The sequence below is a fragment of the Brienomyrus brachyistius genome, chromosome 19 (genome assembly GCF_023856365.1).
Source record: "Brienomyrus brachyistius isolate T26 chromosome 19, BBRACH_0.4, whole genome shotgun sequence".
Lineage (NCBI taxonomy): Eukaryota > Metazoa > Chordata > Actinopteri > Osteoglossiformes > Mormyridae > Brienomyrus > Brienomyrus brachyistius.
In genome coordinates, this window is record NC_064551.1 from 3,774,419 (window position 1) to 3,791,065 (window position 16,647).

Here is a 16,647-nt window from a genome sequence, read left to right on the forward strand (position 1 = left end):
CTGACCAGGATGAGTGTTTTGAATATCGATGTAGAGATATACTTAATTATTAATACACTGTACTGAATCTGTCTAAATGACTCAGGCGCACGTCTTTCTTCATGATCCCTAACTCAGTTACGACTCGGGTGAAATGGGATGTATCTGTGATATTTCCTAATACGTGGACTACATTTTGGATGAGAGACATATTTGTGATAAATCAGGCTTTTTCCAAGTAACTGCAATGTATGGGCTTTTCATTTGTAAGAGACAAGAAACATTTCATTTAAATTATGAAAAAATTTTATCAATTCTTTACTCTTTAACCAAGTGATCGTACAATCGGAATACAATCTGCGGACATGTACATTGCATACTAGAAAATTCCATTAAAAAAAATGATGCAATCAGCAAAAAGATACAAATGCAGGAATTAGGGACTTGAAAGTTAATACAAAATATGTCGTGATTTTCAAATACTTATGTTTTCCATGTCACACGTAAATGCTCAGGGAAAGCTTTAAGGCACAAAAAATGATGAAAATAACCCAACAACCTTGCGTGACAGGGAATTTGGGTAGCACTTTAATCAGTGCACAGCGACAGAAAACCCAAATATGTACGTCCAGATTCTTAAATGCATTAGAATAGATATTTTTTTTCTTATTGGATACAGCTGAGAAAAGAAACATATAAGCTATTGAAAAGATTCAATTTCACACAATATGGCGTTAACAGAATATTCCTTGTATTCTCAATATATACTATTCCCAATATATAATCTTATTTGGTAGTTAGCAATTCTCTTTCAAAAAAATATAAAGAAATTTTTCGAAACATCTAAATTTCTAATATATATACTATACTTGTTTTAAAGTAACGCTTGACATTTAAATCTTTGGATTGATAGTGTGAATGAAATATTTAATCTGACAGAAAAAAAGGGTATTGGTGCTCCTCCACAAGCAGAGGGCGCTGTTTCCAACAATGCGCTGCAAACTAGAATTTGGCCAACTTCGTTACAAAGCTCTGAGTGAATGTTTATGAAATACTTTAACATTTGAGGTGCTACTGAACATTAACACAACGAGATGTCTATTCTACTCTTCAATGAAAACACTGTAAGTCAGAAAGATAACGTACATAAATAAACAACATGAGCAGAATAAGATAAACATATATGTATCGTTATATAACATACATATAAAAGGATCTGTTGTACAAATAGATCACAAGTATATAAGGGGTTTTCCATGATATTCCGTGTTTTTCCTCAAAATACTATCAGGAAACACTAATAAATATACTAATAATAATGCTTATATTCATAGCTCATTACACAGTTTAAGCCCAGACTATCACAAAAATGAATGGTAAATGGTTTATTTCAAATATAATGCATTATAGTAAAATGCACACATTCCAAATATTCATGCAGCTGAAGTTCCATACTATATAACGCTGCAGGATATTGAAAGTGTAATGGTGCTGTTTCATAGAAAAAAATAAATCTGTTTTGGGATTTTACATACAATTTCCTTAGATTGCATTTTAACCTTTCAGGCATTGGTTGTTGAATGTCTGCTGAATTAAAAGCGTATTACAATGGGAGGTGTGAGGAGGGGGTCAAATGTTGGCCCAAAAACATCAATAATTGAAAGTTAGTAGTGAGATTGAATGTCAGACTTTACAAAATGGAATGAAATTGTGACTCACAGCGGTGCCCTTTGGTGTTTAAGATAAATATCCCAAGATTGCCCAAGTATTCTGAGGTAGACTATGAAGTGGTATCACTGGAAAAGTGATGTATTAAGGGTATTAGATTACACACCTTTAAATATCGTATGTACTTAGTGACTGAATGTACAACTTCATCCATTCACTGTTTCCCGTAAAAGTGCCCATGTCAGTCAGCATGGAGACATCTACATCTACATTGCATAGAGAAACCAGGCATAGAAAGTCAACCATAGAAACACGCTTTCTTTGCATCAGCTAACATTTCAGTGAAACAGTGATTTAAAAAAAAAATGAACTGGCACTGAACTGGATTTTCAACTGCATAACGGAAGGGGAAAACCCCCACAAATGTGAAATTTGAGTTTTTAACAGCTGGGAAGATATACATGCAGAACGCCTACAGAGGTGATGCATGTATGTTCCCTTAACGTGTTTATCATAGTGAGACCGACTGTTCTGCTAAAAGCTGCTTAGTATATCACAGCACCAGTTTCATAAAAATAACAAAATCCCATTGATATTTTGTAATTCACTTCTCTGAAGCAATACTCTATGCCCAGTTATTTTGCAAATTAACGATACATTCATAAGTTGGTTTTTTAAAAAGTATTCCCAAAAACAGAGTTCATTTGCTTAGATGAATAAGCAACATTGTTCTCTAGTGGGATCACGCCCACTGGCCACATCTCAGCTAAGCCTTAAATCAGCCCAATTTACCTCACAATCACATCTCAAACTCTGTTTCAGCTCTTCTGGATTTGGTTCATAGCTGTCTCCAACACACCAAGCTTAAACTGCTAACTTAGCAGCTAGTTCCAATCTCTTTGGCCACAGAAATGCACAACATTCATTTTCCACTCTTTCCACGGAAAGTGTTTGGTTGGCCTTATGACACATCTGACTAGGAACTTATTATCTAGTACAGTGGTTCTCAAACTCAGTCCTCGGGACCAACTGCCCTGCTTGTTTTCCAGCTATCCCTGCCCCACACACAAGTCCCAGCTGTCTTTCAGCTTCTGATTGACTGAACACACCTGATCCAGGTAATCAGCCATGTGTAGGGCAGGGATAGTTGGGAAAACAAGCAGGGCAGTGGGTCCCGAGGACCAGGTTTGAGAACCACTGATCTAGTGTATTACTGGGTTGAGCATTGCAGGATAAGTGTTTTTAAAGTAATGGCTTCCTAATGTTCCTTTCAAAAACAAGTTAACAAGGATGCAGTGCTATGAGGCTGATATTTAATGTACTCCAAGGCTTCATATTTGTTATATATAAGCAAGCTTTAAAGGCATTAATGTTTTCAGTAGGCATATGCCACTCGGAAAAGCATTGCAATGCATAGGGTATTAGAATCACACTCATTTAGAAACGGTTGTGCAATTAAATAGGTTACACTAGTAACGGACAAAATGACACTTAATGAACCATTTGCTACATTTTTTGACACCACTAGATGGTGCTCTTGGTTTGCTTTGGTGCATGCTTTAAGCCCTTTTTGGACAATGCGTACTACCTAGTGGTCAAAAATCCAGCTAATGGTTCATGAAGCGTCACATTGTCCATCACTAGGTAACACCGATGTGGTAGTACTTCTCCCTCTAGTTGTCCTGCAAAAGCAGCTTTCTTTAAAAAAAAAAACACTATTTTGATGCTCGATTGATTGCATGTATGAATGTTTGTATGTGTATATGTCTATTTGGATGTTTATGTGCGTGTCAGTATTTCCGATTCAAATGACAGATTCTGGGTCTGAGCTCTTGTCTTCACTGCCCCCATCTGCTGGACACTTGCTGAAATTCTTGCTTTCCAGCATTGTCTGCACGGCCTCCTTCTCAGTCTCGAATGCCTTCTTCTTGCGCTTGGCCTCCAACCAGGGGATGAGGCACAGCAAAGCCCCTCCGACGATAGGAGGGATACCGGCCAGGTAGAAGGCTACGTCGTAGGAGCCCAGCCTGTCCCTCAGATAACCTGAGCAAAGGAAAGCAGTGCAAGGAGAACGAGTTTATTACACATGTAGAAACAGCCGTATAGCTGAGATGACCTCCAAAACATCTCCTGGCATGCATGCCTGCAGGGTGTCCTTACAGCTTCCCAACGTTTTTAAGGAACGGTTTTCTCGTAGGCTATGGGATCGAGCTCTACTCAGTGGTATTACAATTTAGATTTTTATAATTAGTTTTTAATGTTATATTATGTACAATTTTATTATGAAATCCAGGCTAGTCTTCATTTCATTTTCAGTGTGGTTTTATTAGTTATTAGAGACATATATTTCTCTTTAGTTTTATATACATTTTAATTTCAGTTCAAGTTATAGTAATTTTATTTCTGGGGATCGACTTTTGTTGTAAGGGGCGGCATGGTGGTGCAGTGGTTAGCACTGTTGCCTCACACCTCTGGGACCCGGGTTCGAGTCTCCGCCTGGGTCACATGTGTGTGGAGTTTGCATGTTAAAAAGGTGTTGTCTCAAACCCTGACTAATCTGAGCGTTAGTGATATCATTAATGCAGATTCACACGTTAACTGAAAGAAACAGTCACACCCGACACTGATTCTGGGCAAATCTCATAGCCTAAACCTTAACGCAGTTTCCGATTCCCAGGGACTTGCTACTCAGACGAGTGGCTCAGTACTGCGGATGCATTTCAACTTCTGTAACTTAAAATACTTTTCACATACAATCCCCAGAAAGGGAATAGCTGCTGTGCCGTGTACAATACCTGCAATGGGTGGCCCCACTGTCATTGGCACGGACATCATGCCCAGCAGGAAGCCAATGGCCTGCGACACATCCTGGGCCCCCACGAGCTCGAAGGCGATGGGAGCCATGATGCAGATAAAGCAGCCATCAAAGAGGCCCATGAGAAGGCAAACGGCAATGAGCCCGCCGAAGACTCTGCAGAGCGGGATCATCATGGACATGAGGCCGATCACCAGGAACGAGGACACCTGGTGGTCGGGAGGATACAGAGGATAGACTCAGTGCTGAACCCTTTTAATCCAATGCTTTCTATGTCCTTTCTGAATATGTCAAATTCAGTCCTCAGTATAATTTACAACTATTCCAACTGTTTATTTGTACAATATAGCAACATATTTGGCTCATCTTTCACATCTCAGTCAATCTCAGATCATACTACTGCTTTCCTCCCATTGGTTATTAGAGAACAAGTTCACAGCCAATCAAATGGCTTTCCTGCACTCCTGCTTTACTGTTCTCCCACCTGCAGGAAAATTTTGTTGACACCGGGGACGTAGTCGGCGACTCTGCCGAAGATGAGGCGACCCACGCCGGACGTGATGCCGATGCACATGAGCAGCACCTCCTTGTTGGCGTTCTCTCCGAACACCTCCGTCACGTGCTTCATCTGCGTGGCAGCAAGCGCAGTTGTCACATGAGCAGCACGGGTCCTTCACTGTTCCCTCAGGATTGCTAAGACACACGGCTCTTGGTGCCTGTTCATTAACACTGCTACTACATATCTATTAATGTCATTTAAAAAATCAGGCTAAGTACTTAACCTACAACATGCTCGACAGTAAGACGGCACACATGACTTCGATACGTTCCACCTTCAAGTCCTTGCCTTCATCCAACCTCTCCTGGCCTTTTTAATTTGACTGAATTAAATTATCGCAGTTACATTTCAAAAGGGACAAGAAAAAAGTTACTGTTATACAGCCTGGAAGTACAAACAGGCTGCCATTTTGGCTGTGCGGGCTGATTAACCACTACCTAATGTCCAGAGCTTCCTGTAAGTCCATGTTATTGGTGAGCCGTGCAGGATTTACCCACGTTTGTGTGTGCTTGATGATGGGTTAGCATGGGGGGTGGAGATCAGTGAGGGGGCCTGAACTGTGGGGCCCCTTTCCACCGCAGGAGGAGCCTGAAGTGGCCCCTGCATAGGGGATAGGGGGCCTTCCTCTCTCCTGGCAGATACACATGACTTTAATTTACTGCGGCCCATGGGGCCCGGAGTGGCCTCGCAAATCATGAGTCCGGAAGGCCATATCGCAGCCTCCCTGACTTCCATCGCGGCCAAAAGCTGCCCCAGGGAAGCGGCTTTTACCAGCTCAGCAGTTCAAAGGTGGATTCATCAGGAAATGTGTTCCCGCTGGCGTCGTCCAGAGACAGATCCACCTCACATCTGAGCACCATTAATGTACGCCATCTCACAAGCTGGTGTAAATTCACACATTCCTCCACTTCATGTGGCACCTACGCCCCGCCTGGAAACATCTCACGAAACACGTGTGTTTTTTAGCAAGCTTGGCGTCCTCGGAACAATTCTGGGTCATAAGGAGACGGCTGGTGGCATGTCAAACCTGCTGCCCTGCCTCTATTTATGAGATTAAATTATGAAACAACTTTGAAAAACTCATTACTAATATTTTATTGTGACATCTAGTGGCCAGAAGGAACAAGAGCCTTTTCTCTGCTCCTGACAACAACATATGACATCTGTCAACCCTGCCCTTTCTCTGCCGGACAATAACAGCTCCAACCTCTTTGTGTCCCCTCTCTGCTTCTGATGACAAAAGGTGACTAGTAATGACTTGTTATTTTTTTTCCTGTGCATTTTTCAATCACTAATAAACTGCTAAAGATTGCAGTGTCTTTTATAACACGGGAAATGATGGTAACTGTGCGGTTGTAATTAAAACCGCAGATTCATTTTCATTTCTTTATTAATTTCAAATTTATATTTTGTTCTTTAAATTAAAGAGCATGCAACACTGTTTTGAGTAACTGCTTCTCATTACATCTAAAATACTGGCTAAGTATTTTAATATTTAATCTCTATGCAATACTTACTAACCGAGTAAATTGCATAGTAACGTGCATAGTAACGTGATACATTGTGGTTGATTACCTTCTTACCTTCTCATTTTTTTTTTATCCAACAGCCACAATGAAACAGACTCTGCTTTTTTTAACTTTACACTTCAAAGCTCTTTAATTTCAAGCCACATAACAGCCCTACTGACTTCCGGACTTCTGCTGTAGTTGGGAAATAAGAAGAAAAACAGTCACCTGAACGGTTCAACTGCACAGTATACTGCTAAAATGCAGCTACACTGATCGCACGCTTTTCCCGAATTAATCACAGACAGCTCATGGGCCGTAACCCCTTATTCATTCTCTTTATGAGCCAGTTATGAACAGGTTTAGCTGCTACTTAAGAATGTTTTGTTCAATAACACATAAAAGGGCATGCCTCTTCTTCTGCATTCAAACATTTCACCATCAGACACCCGTCAGCATGGCCGTCCTGTAGACAAGCCTTAATGTTACCCGAATATTTACTCTTCCTGCAAATGTGCCTGAGAGAGAACGTGAATTCCGCGAGGACCTCTCCCACGTCACATCCGAACCCTGAGGTTCAGGTCTCAAAGGGCGTCGTGGGTCCTGCCCGCACTGCCGCCGCTGTCCAGCGAGCTGCATCGAGGAGGTCTCTGTTTGATAACCTCAGCTGTTTACACTCAGAACACATGTGAACAGTCACGTAAGCTCTCGTCCGGACACCAGCCATCGCACCTCTGCTCGGCCCTCGTGAATTTCGCAACAAAACAGGGATGCATCAAAGGACGGCCCTTGCTTGCCAGGAACACTTATTTATATTTACTTTTGACTGATATATCATGACTGCATCCCATTTTATTAAAACGCCTGTTTACACTACCAGATGTGATCATGCTACAACGACTTTGTCCACAGCAAGTAAATCTATAACTATTCAAGTCTGAATAAAATTACAAAAACACCCCACGAAGGGCTCCCCCCACACACACATACTTAAACACAAACATCTGTTCATGAACAGCAGGGCTCGCAAATGAGATACCAGGCCTGCCTCCTGTTTGCTGCAGTTAACTAGCGCTGGGAGAAGCTTATCTCCACACAGTGCCTAACCCAAGCTCACATACCATTTTTAAAAAAACGTTTTTTTCCCCTACACAAACACTCTAATTTTTACCATCCTGCCAAAATAATGTACTGTGAAATTCTGAGCGCATTAAAACCACAGACGGCAGAATGCTGGTATGGAAACCAGCCTATCGTGGCCAGCCAGGGGCCCACAGAGCCTATCGTGGCCAGCCAGTGGCCCACAGAGCCTATCGTGGCCAGCCAGTGGCCCACAGAGCCTATCGTGGCCAGCCAGTGGCCCACAGAGCCTATCAGATATGTTCTTTCAAGGGGCTCCAGCAGTGGAAAATGTCTTGCTGGAAATGCCACGCTAAATTCAACATAATCAGCGTGTATAATAAACAAATGCTTGAAAAGCATCAAGCTCTCAGTACATACAATGTAGACTCTTTGTAGACCAGTTTACACGGGCCTACCAGGAGCCCCCCCCCCCCCCCCCCCCCCCCCGGCTCTGGCTTCACAACTACACCATCAAAGCCAAATGAGGGCCAAAATTTAGTCCCCAATATTGACTTCTTTCTTGGGTTAAGCTAATTTTTCATCAGGTTACGGCAGAAACGCAGTTCGGCAAAGCACAGCAGCGCAGAAGGGGCCGTCATCTAACCCTAAAGGATCGGTGTACTTTGACTCGCACCGCCCTGAGGAGATACCAGGACATGCTTCTGGGCCTGGGCAGCGAATCTCAACTGCCGATCTGCTGACTGACCGCTAAACTGTGCAGATTATGCTAGTACACCGCAGATAACAGGAACAGTACTTCACCTCCGGGCAAAAGCGGGTGGTCTGTCAGTCCTAATGTGGTTTAGAACTATGCGGCGTTTCCAATCCAGATGGCGTGTGACGGAGTTCATTCGGGAAACCATATGAGGGGAGATATGGAGAAAAAAACAAGGCCCCCCATTTCCCGCCACCACCATGCTTGTAGTTTCCTTCTGTATGGACCTATGACCGCCGTGTGTGAACGGGCTTCAGACTCTCCGAGTCCCTAAAGCCTACACCTTATTGCTGATCTCTCCAAGGCACATTCGCTCTATTATTGCGTGGCCACAAACAGCCTTATTTATACGCCATTGGCCGCACAGTGCCGTGTGGGGTCACTGTGGCGCCCCCTAGAGGAACAGTATCTCTGCGTGCTGCCAGCCAGTCGTTTGCTCTGCAGCAACAGGCATGGTGCTCAAGCAATTGGACGCAGAAGGAAGTCTGCAATTGGGAAACCAACTGCACCCTGCTATTTTACCCTGCAATTGTACCCTTGAGCAAAAAGGAACTGCACTAGGAGATAAAAGGGTTGAAACTGTAGGTGGCTTTGGAGCAGACCATTAACAAAGCAACAGATGTCTTCTTGGTACCAGGGAACTCCCTGGTCACCATGTATAGTCACACAGTTCCAGGTTAAGCCAGAACCAGGGCTACAGGAAGACGGTCCAGAGCGCTTCGGGAAATCTGTCCTATTGTATTCCTAGAAGTATTTCCTTTGACATCTGGAATCACGAGGATTTCTTGAAGAGTGTGAAAGCAGAGGTCATGAGCTGAACTGTATCACCACTCTTACTATTTATTGGTTAACTGTGACAGAAGGTAAGTTAATGATAAAAGAAATCAATAAACTGATAGTGATATCAACACAGCGCTTCGAAAGGGGCTTGTTTTCAAGGGAAAGCAGCTCTCATTCCGAAAAGGAAGGAAAAGTGGAGAAATTGACCTGAGCAAACACCGATCTGAGCAAACGCAGTGGGCAGAGATGACGCCTCTCACTCGTATCCATCGTTCAGCTGAACCCTTCAAGGTGCCTGTATTTCTTGCCATTGCTGAAGTACTCCTTTCCAAAAATGGCCCACTTCCCCATTTATGTTCCAAACAAACGCAGGTCAGAGGAATAATGGAGCTAGTGTGGCGAGAGCTGAAATCAATCCTCCTCGCCTCAGACGCCCATCTCACCAGAGCATCAGTTCTTCAAAACATAAGGAACGTCAACTATAATATCAATATTACGAGAAGATTGTCTTCCACTTTTCTCTGTCAAAAGAGCAACGTAAACAATATTCTGAGCTTCTACAGTTGCACCCCTGAGATTGACTAACCTTTGAGGAGCACATTAGGCCAGAACAATATGTCTTAAATATCCAACCGTCTGAGTGAACAGAACCCTAAACTGGTTTGAACTGGTTTTTGAGGTAAACAACTGGTATTTTTGATTGATGACCAACAGCATCAAATGAGACCATTCCATTCAATAGATGCTCAATACAAGGGCATAACTTTAGGTTCAGCATTGGGGGGGGGGGTAGAGGTCTCCACCCATTTAAGGGGGTCCAGGAGGTTGTACTGGCTGGTTTTGATTATTGGTTACAACCCCTCCCCCCATAATTTCTGCCCATGGCTGAACGTGAGTTTCACCGTTAATGACGTGGCGCATTACGAAGAGCGACTCTTACCAAGTGAACGTAGGGCACAAAGTATCCATAGAGCGCGGCGGGGATTCCAAAGGCCCAGATGCGGTAGCCCAAGGACTTCCAGATTCTGATGTTGAAGATCTTGCTCATGGGCGGGAAGCGCCGGCCGGTTTTGCTGGCAACGGACGGGTTGGGGAACAGCGGCTTGTAGGTGAAGCCGGCCAGCATGAGGATGAACATGAAGACGGTGAGGGCCCGTAGTGTGTAGGCGAGCCCCACCCGATCCAGCAACATGGACAGCAGGAAGGGCAGCGAGATTGTGAAGACGCTGCTACCCGCCGTCACGATGCCGTTGACCAGGCCGAGGCGCTTCTTGAAGTAGTGGCCCAGGATGACGAGGCTCGGCTGGTAGGCGAAGGAGCAGCCGCAGGCGAACACGATGCCGTAGGTGAAGTACATGGCGCCCAGGGATCTGCGAAGCAAATCGGTTACCCAACACCATTATCAAAAGGAGTCAGCTACTTTCTCATCAATGATTCAGCCCTTAGGTCCTGAGGTTCCGATCCAGGAATGCTGACACATCAGTGTGATGGAAGGATGAAGCATTCCCCAGCTGCGGAGCGTTTAACTGGAAGTTACGCAGCATTGTTGAAGGTCACAGAGACTAAGCTAAGAAATTCCACCGCTCAGGGATAGAAGAAGCATTTACAGACAGCATTCAAACTCCCAAGTTGATGCAACTTTCATAGAGAATCCTAATATTCATCAGTTTAACACTAATAAACATTGTGACATCTCCAATAGCATTGTGCAACTTTTAAGAAGCGTTCTGGCCGAGCTGGCTTGATTTTGAGAGTTCAGCTTTGAATATCAATGCCTTTTGTGTATCTCACCGCAGACAGAGGTTATTTATGATCCTGTGAGGGGCACAAAATTGGCTGGTCTCATCACGGAGGATAATCTACAATAATGGACACTTGTCACTTCTGCCCTTTGTGCTATGATCCTGTTACATTTGTCTTTATCACTGAAGTCTTTCATAGTTGTAAGTACAACAAAAGTACAACTTTTCTGTATTATTTATTATTTTTGTACAGTGTTGGAAGACACCAACGTAATGTCGTTGCGTGCAAGACATTGACAACAAGTCCTTCGAGTCCGTGGTGCTGTATGTCACAGATGGTTTTCCCAGACAGTGACGGGCACTGGGAATAGATGGGGATGGGGATTATGAAACTAAGACCTGGGGGGGGGGGGGGGGGGGGCGGATGGGAGGAGGCCACTTACGAGACGAAGGAGCTTGCCAGCAGCCCCACCAGGGCCACGGCGGCACCGGCCACGGCGGTGATCCGACAGCCCACCAGGTCAGTGCAGATGCTGACGATGGGGGAGCAGAAGAAGATCACACCCATGGAGATAGAGCCCACCCATGCTGTGAGGGTGACAGGAAGGGGGGGGGGGGGGTAGGTCACGTATGAGGTCAGCACCACTCCAGCACAAACTGTGCTGAAAACCAAGAACCACTCACTATACTCCACTGCAAATGTTATCTTGACAGCTGAATGTCTACGTAATCTCATACAAGGATTCTTTAGTATGCAGCTAGTATGGAGTCATTTCTCACAGTAGTTCGCATGTCATATCAGGCTTTTTTTCCACAATGAATTATGGGACTGGAAGTGTGGGAAAACGTGCTGTGATGCGTGCAGTTTGTTTGAGCTGTTCGGAGCGGCAGGCCCGGTATCGGAGCGGCTGGCCGGGTATCGGAGCGGCAGGCCCGGTATCGGAGCGGCTGGCCGGGTATCGGAGCGGCTGGCCGGGTATCGGAGCGGCTGGCCGGGTATCGGCCGTTAGATCACTCGTCAGCAGAAGGCCGGTGTGCACAGGACAGCCAGCACATCTTACAGCCACCGTTAGAACCGCATCACCTCAGCGGAGGGAGGAGAGCAAGGAACAAGGAACAGACTGTGTTCAATAACCGAGGTACCGCTGTACTTACTACCTAAGTAAGGCGGGTGAGAGTGGGTGGGGCCTGACACTCCACGGAGTGCCTGCGAGCCACCAGCCGCCCGCGGGATGATCTACGTCACTCCTCTTATAGCGTCTAACCCTCCCACACGCTACAGTTTGGCTGGAAGTGTAATAAGCAGACAAGGCTGCCGGTCGGAGCAGTACATGTGAGCCACCCCTCTGGCCCATGGTAGATATGAGGTGGTTGGGTAAAGCTGACCGTAGATAATACGCTGAAGACTGAACACTTGTGGGCCTCATCAAAAAAACATAAAAAGTTTTCTTTTGTTGAGCTGAGGTTTTTGCTTAGAATTATACATTAACAACACCACATATTACCATCCATTCTGCTCCATGCAATTGAAGCCCATAAGCCTTGTTGAATTATCCAGCGACCCAGACATAATCCTCAGTCCCCTTCTGTGCGAAAGGCAGCGTTGATCCCAGGTCAACCCCTGCGGGGGAGGGGGGGGGCGGCCTCAGGCTTAACATTTGATGCGCCAACAGCTGGTCCCATGGCAGGATACACTGCCCAGCAGGCGGGGGCCCTGACAACGAGGCTATGCGGCGCGCCGGAGCAGAAAAAACCACCTTAAACACAATAAACACCACAGGCAGAAACATAAATATTTTTCCCTGCCTTTATTCTTATCCAGGCGGAGGGGAACAAACAGAGAAGCGGCGAGTGAGAGCAAACGTGAAAGAGCACACAATCCGCGGTTACGCAAAAGCTCCCGTTGCACTTTGCCCCCCCTCCCCGCGATGTTGGGGAGGGGGTACGGGAAAGGTGAGCTAAGGTGAGGAACTGGACGAGTTCTCCACTGCTCCCGCCGTTTTCCATCACACAGAAACCACCAGCATGCACACCAGTAACCAGTTCCTCTTTATCAGCAAGGCCAGGATATAAATATTTTGGTTTCCAATAAACTTTCCATTCGTTCTTTTTCCTCAACATTATTGGCAAATATCCGGTTCCTGACTGTATAAATAGACTAGCAATCCCTCAGTTTACAAAACATTAAATCATCTATCTGACAGTTTTATCCAAAGAGGCTTATTGTAAAGCAGGGGTGTGGCACCTGATCCATGAAGGGCCGGCACAGGTTATTGGGATGGCCTCTCCATCAGCCAATCAGAGTGGGTCCCCAGGACTGGCATTGAGAACCACTATTTTATTATTGGCTGACTGAGAGGCCATCTCAAAAACCCACACCGACCTCCATGGAACAGGTTCCCCACCCCTGTTGCAAAGGGAAAGGCTACAGCAGACGTGTGCTCTTTAGGATTCGAACCCAGGATCTTGGTTTTGGCAGCACAACGCTCGACGTTTGGAGCTATGAGAGCCGAGCACAGCCAACGTCCTCACATCAGGAGATTCTTTTTATGATAATATCTGCGATTCAGAATACATTTCCACGAGAAACATTAATATTTACACAATCACCACTTTACAGGCCACGTCTAGAGCAGAACAGAACTATTTGAAACATTCTCCGTCGCTCTTTGTAAAACAGAACTTCGTGGATTTTAACTTTGACGCCAGTGTTGATTTCATGCACACACAAAAGCAACTGGTGATATTTAAAGGACAATGCAGAAATATCCGAATCCTGGTTCGGTGTCAATAGAACTATCCTCAGATTTAACTCTGGCACAAAAATGACTAAATGGACAGAGACGGCAGTTTAACTTTGAAGGCACTTAATTATAATATCAAGTGCAACCTCTAAAAGCGAGTCACTTTATGTCGCTAATGAGTAGCATCTGTCAGCTATTAAAGTGCTCTGACAACCAGCACTTTGATATGCGAGTTTTCAAAGCCACATGAGGTCAAACGATGCCAAGGGCTCAGTGCTTGAACTTCAGCTGTATCGATGTCTTGGAGGGAACAGTCACAAAAATCATGACGGCATGTTCCAATCGTGCAGAAACTGGACGGGCAAAGAGGAACAGCAGCCACGAGTCAAAGCTCACAGACGGGGATCGACAGACACTCAACAGGTCCGTTTCCAAGCAGCACAAACACACAGCCTCCGAAAAGACCCGGATCTGAGTCAGAACCTCTGTGACCCAGAACCAACAAAAACGATACACGGTGAGACTGACAAAGCTGGGGTTCCTGTCTGGGCTGCTGTTGGGAGACCGACTGTGTGCAGGGTGCATAAGCTGGGGCTCAAGTCAATGTCACAATTAACTGAACATTGTACCTCAATTACGATTAATGAACGATTATTATGTTTTTGTTTGTTTTTTTTGCCTTCATATTTCACTGACAAGGTTTGTACTGTAAATATGGTCAAATATTAAAGCTGGGATATTTTTTGTAATGAAAGACTATATTTTATCTATCATTTATTGAATATTTCAAACTGAAATAAAAGCATAAATTGCTTGAAATGAAAACGTCTTATGAAAAAGGTCACATTTTAGTTTTAATGTCAAAAGCAAGTTAATTACAAGGGTAATCATGTCTGTTTGGGTGAAATTGATCACTATAGGCGGATGATCATTATAACCAATTTTTTTTTTGCTTTTGCTTTATGTATCAAAGTACAGTACTGTGTAAATTAAATTACTGAACTGTGTATAATTCAAATATGCTATAATACATTATGGTGTACATAAATACAGCTAATTGCTGTTTTCCTACATGGGCAACATTATGTCGATTAGAGGTTTTGAATGTCGGTTTTAATTAATTTTAAACGAGGAATTTCCCAGCCCTAGAATAAGCTGGCGTAATGAGCGTGACCCCAGGACCCCGGGGAATGGAAAACGGAACACGGTGCACTGAGTCAGCCTTCACCCTTTCTCCTACATCTGGGCCGCGGTTGTGCTGAGAGGAAACCACAGGACCCCTCCAGACCAGTGTCTGTGGGTTGGGCAGCCATCTGGCTGTTTAGTGCGGCTGTGTGAATAGCGATTTCACCAACACCGAGATGGAGTCAAATGACTCCCAAGGCCTCACCAACCACCAGACCTACACAACCCTGAATCTTCACAGGCAGTTCTGATGCAAAAGTAGATTTTTCATCCCAAGAAATGGAGGCTTTTCCGCTTGCAGGTTGGTCTGACGTCCCACCACATACGGTTCTGCATTCCCGTAAGGGCTGAGGCTGCTTATTGATTATTAAGCCCTTCATATAAATATATTATTAGATGCTTCAAATTTATTCACCGCCAACAGCAAACACATAAGTCCATCCAAATCTGAAAGGCTATGCAGAAACAGGAAATTGCAGTCCTGCATTTTTAGGTCACCTTTTTTCAGCACTCTGCATTTAGAACAAGAAAGTTACTATATTGAAAATGTAATTCTGACTGAGCTCAGGGTTTCCAGGAGCCCGGCGGATATAGCGGTTGAATACTGCCTGAGCCAAACTCTCAGACATCTTTCCTGTCTCCCCCCTGTTTGGACTGAATGGTAGATTCTCTCCTGCCCCTTCACGAACTTAGCTACTGTGAGGTGAGCATACTGGTGCAGAATGGCTGCTGTCACATCATCCAGGTGGGGCTACACAGTGGGGGTGGTTAAAGTGGTCCTGTAAAGCGTTTTGCTACAGGCACACTCACAGCAGAGGTGTATACCAGGGGGCGTGGCCACAGGCACATTCCAGAGTGTGCCTACCCATCACTTACTGCTTCAAAACATATATTGGCTAATGACAAGGTTGGAACCTCGATTTGGATTATGGAACTTACCCCCCGCACCCCACCTCAAAAAAATCCTAGAATCGCCCATCTCCATGAGGGACCTGGAGGAAACAGACATCCATTTTGATCTAGAAACATCAACAAGATCCCACACAACTTTATGATTACAGTACAATGCTGAAAGTCACACTAGGCTTCCATTACTAAATGTTAATCACACATATTTGCTTCTGTGTAAAAAGAAAATGATATTTCAGAGACATTTCCCCAGAAAAATGCAGTCCCTGGTGAGTTCCATCATTTCCAAGTTAATCAGCCTATTATGCTGCTTAGGTTGACTTAGCAGGGTTCAGAGCCAGCTGGGCCCCCAGGGATTGGCTCCGTTTCAGCAAGCATGACTCCCCTAACAGGTGCACCTGTTTGCCAGTTACACTTCAACAAGTCACAGCAATATCAATTTAGCAATTTCATGCCCACAAAAGGTTCCCTTCCCTGGCGACAGCAGCAAAATATTTCACGGGGCCTGAGCCGTAGTTATCTAGACGACATGAAAGTCCACCAGATACCTAAACCAGACAAATATTGCCAAAGAAAGGTGTTCTTCAGTCACTCATTTGTTGGCTTAAATGCAAGGAAACCTTAAGGTCAACGGCATAGCAGAGAGCATGTCCTCCTAGTCTCATCTGTTCCTGTGCTCCTGATTCAGGGAGTATTTCTCTGGCTGAAAAAATAAGTGATCACTGTTTAACTGGTCTGATGGCCAGAGAAAAGAAATGGGAAGGAGGCGGCACGTAAAACATCAATAATGAAACTTCTAAGCTTGTTCTTCCATTTAATGTCTCGATACGCTTTTGAATGACTGTCCTGAACAGAGATCTCAGCGGCCCGGGACTGTGAGATATGCCAAACGTGAAAAGCTTCTCATTCGATCAGGTTACC

At 44.7% G+C, this 16,647-nt stretch overlaps 1 protein-coding gene across 1 annotated transcript in view; it reads right to left on the reverse strand.

Moving 5' to 3' along the window:
• Positions 1–273: 273 nt before the first annotated feature.
• slc16a10 (solute carrier family 16 member 10) overlaps positions 274–16,647 on the reverse strand; it is a 30,904-nt gene continuing 14,530 nt past the window's right edge. The window contains exons 2-6 of the mRNA XM_048986574.1: positions 11,332–11,476; positions 10,087–10,516; positions 4,947–5,090; positions 4,443–4,671; positions 274–3,690 (exon numbers count right to left, since the gene is read on the reverse strand). Coding sequence (XP_048842531.1) covers positions 3,452–3,690; positions 4,443–4,671; positions 4,947–5,090; positions 10,087–10,516; positions 11,332–11,476 — 1,187 coding nt within the window. The 3' untranslated portion in view covers positions 274–3,451. The remainder of the gene's footprint in view (positions 3,691–4,442; positions 4,672–4,946; positions 5,091–10,086; positions 10,517–11,331; positions 11,477–16,647) is intronic.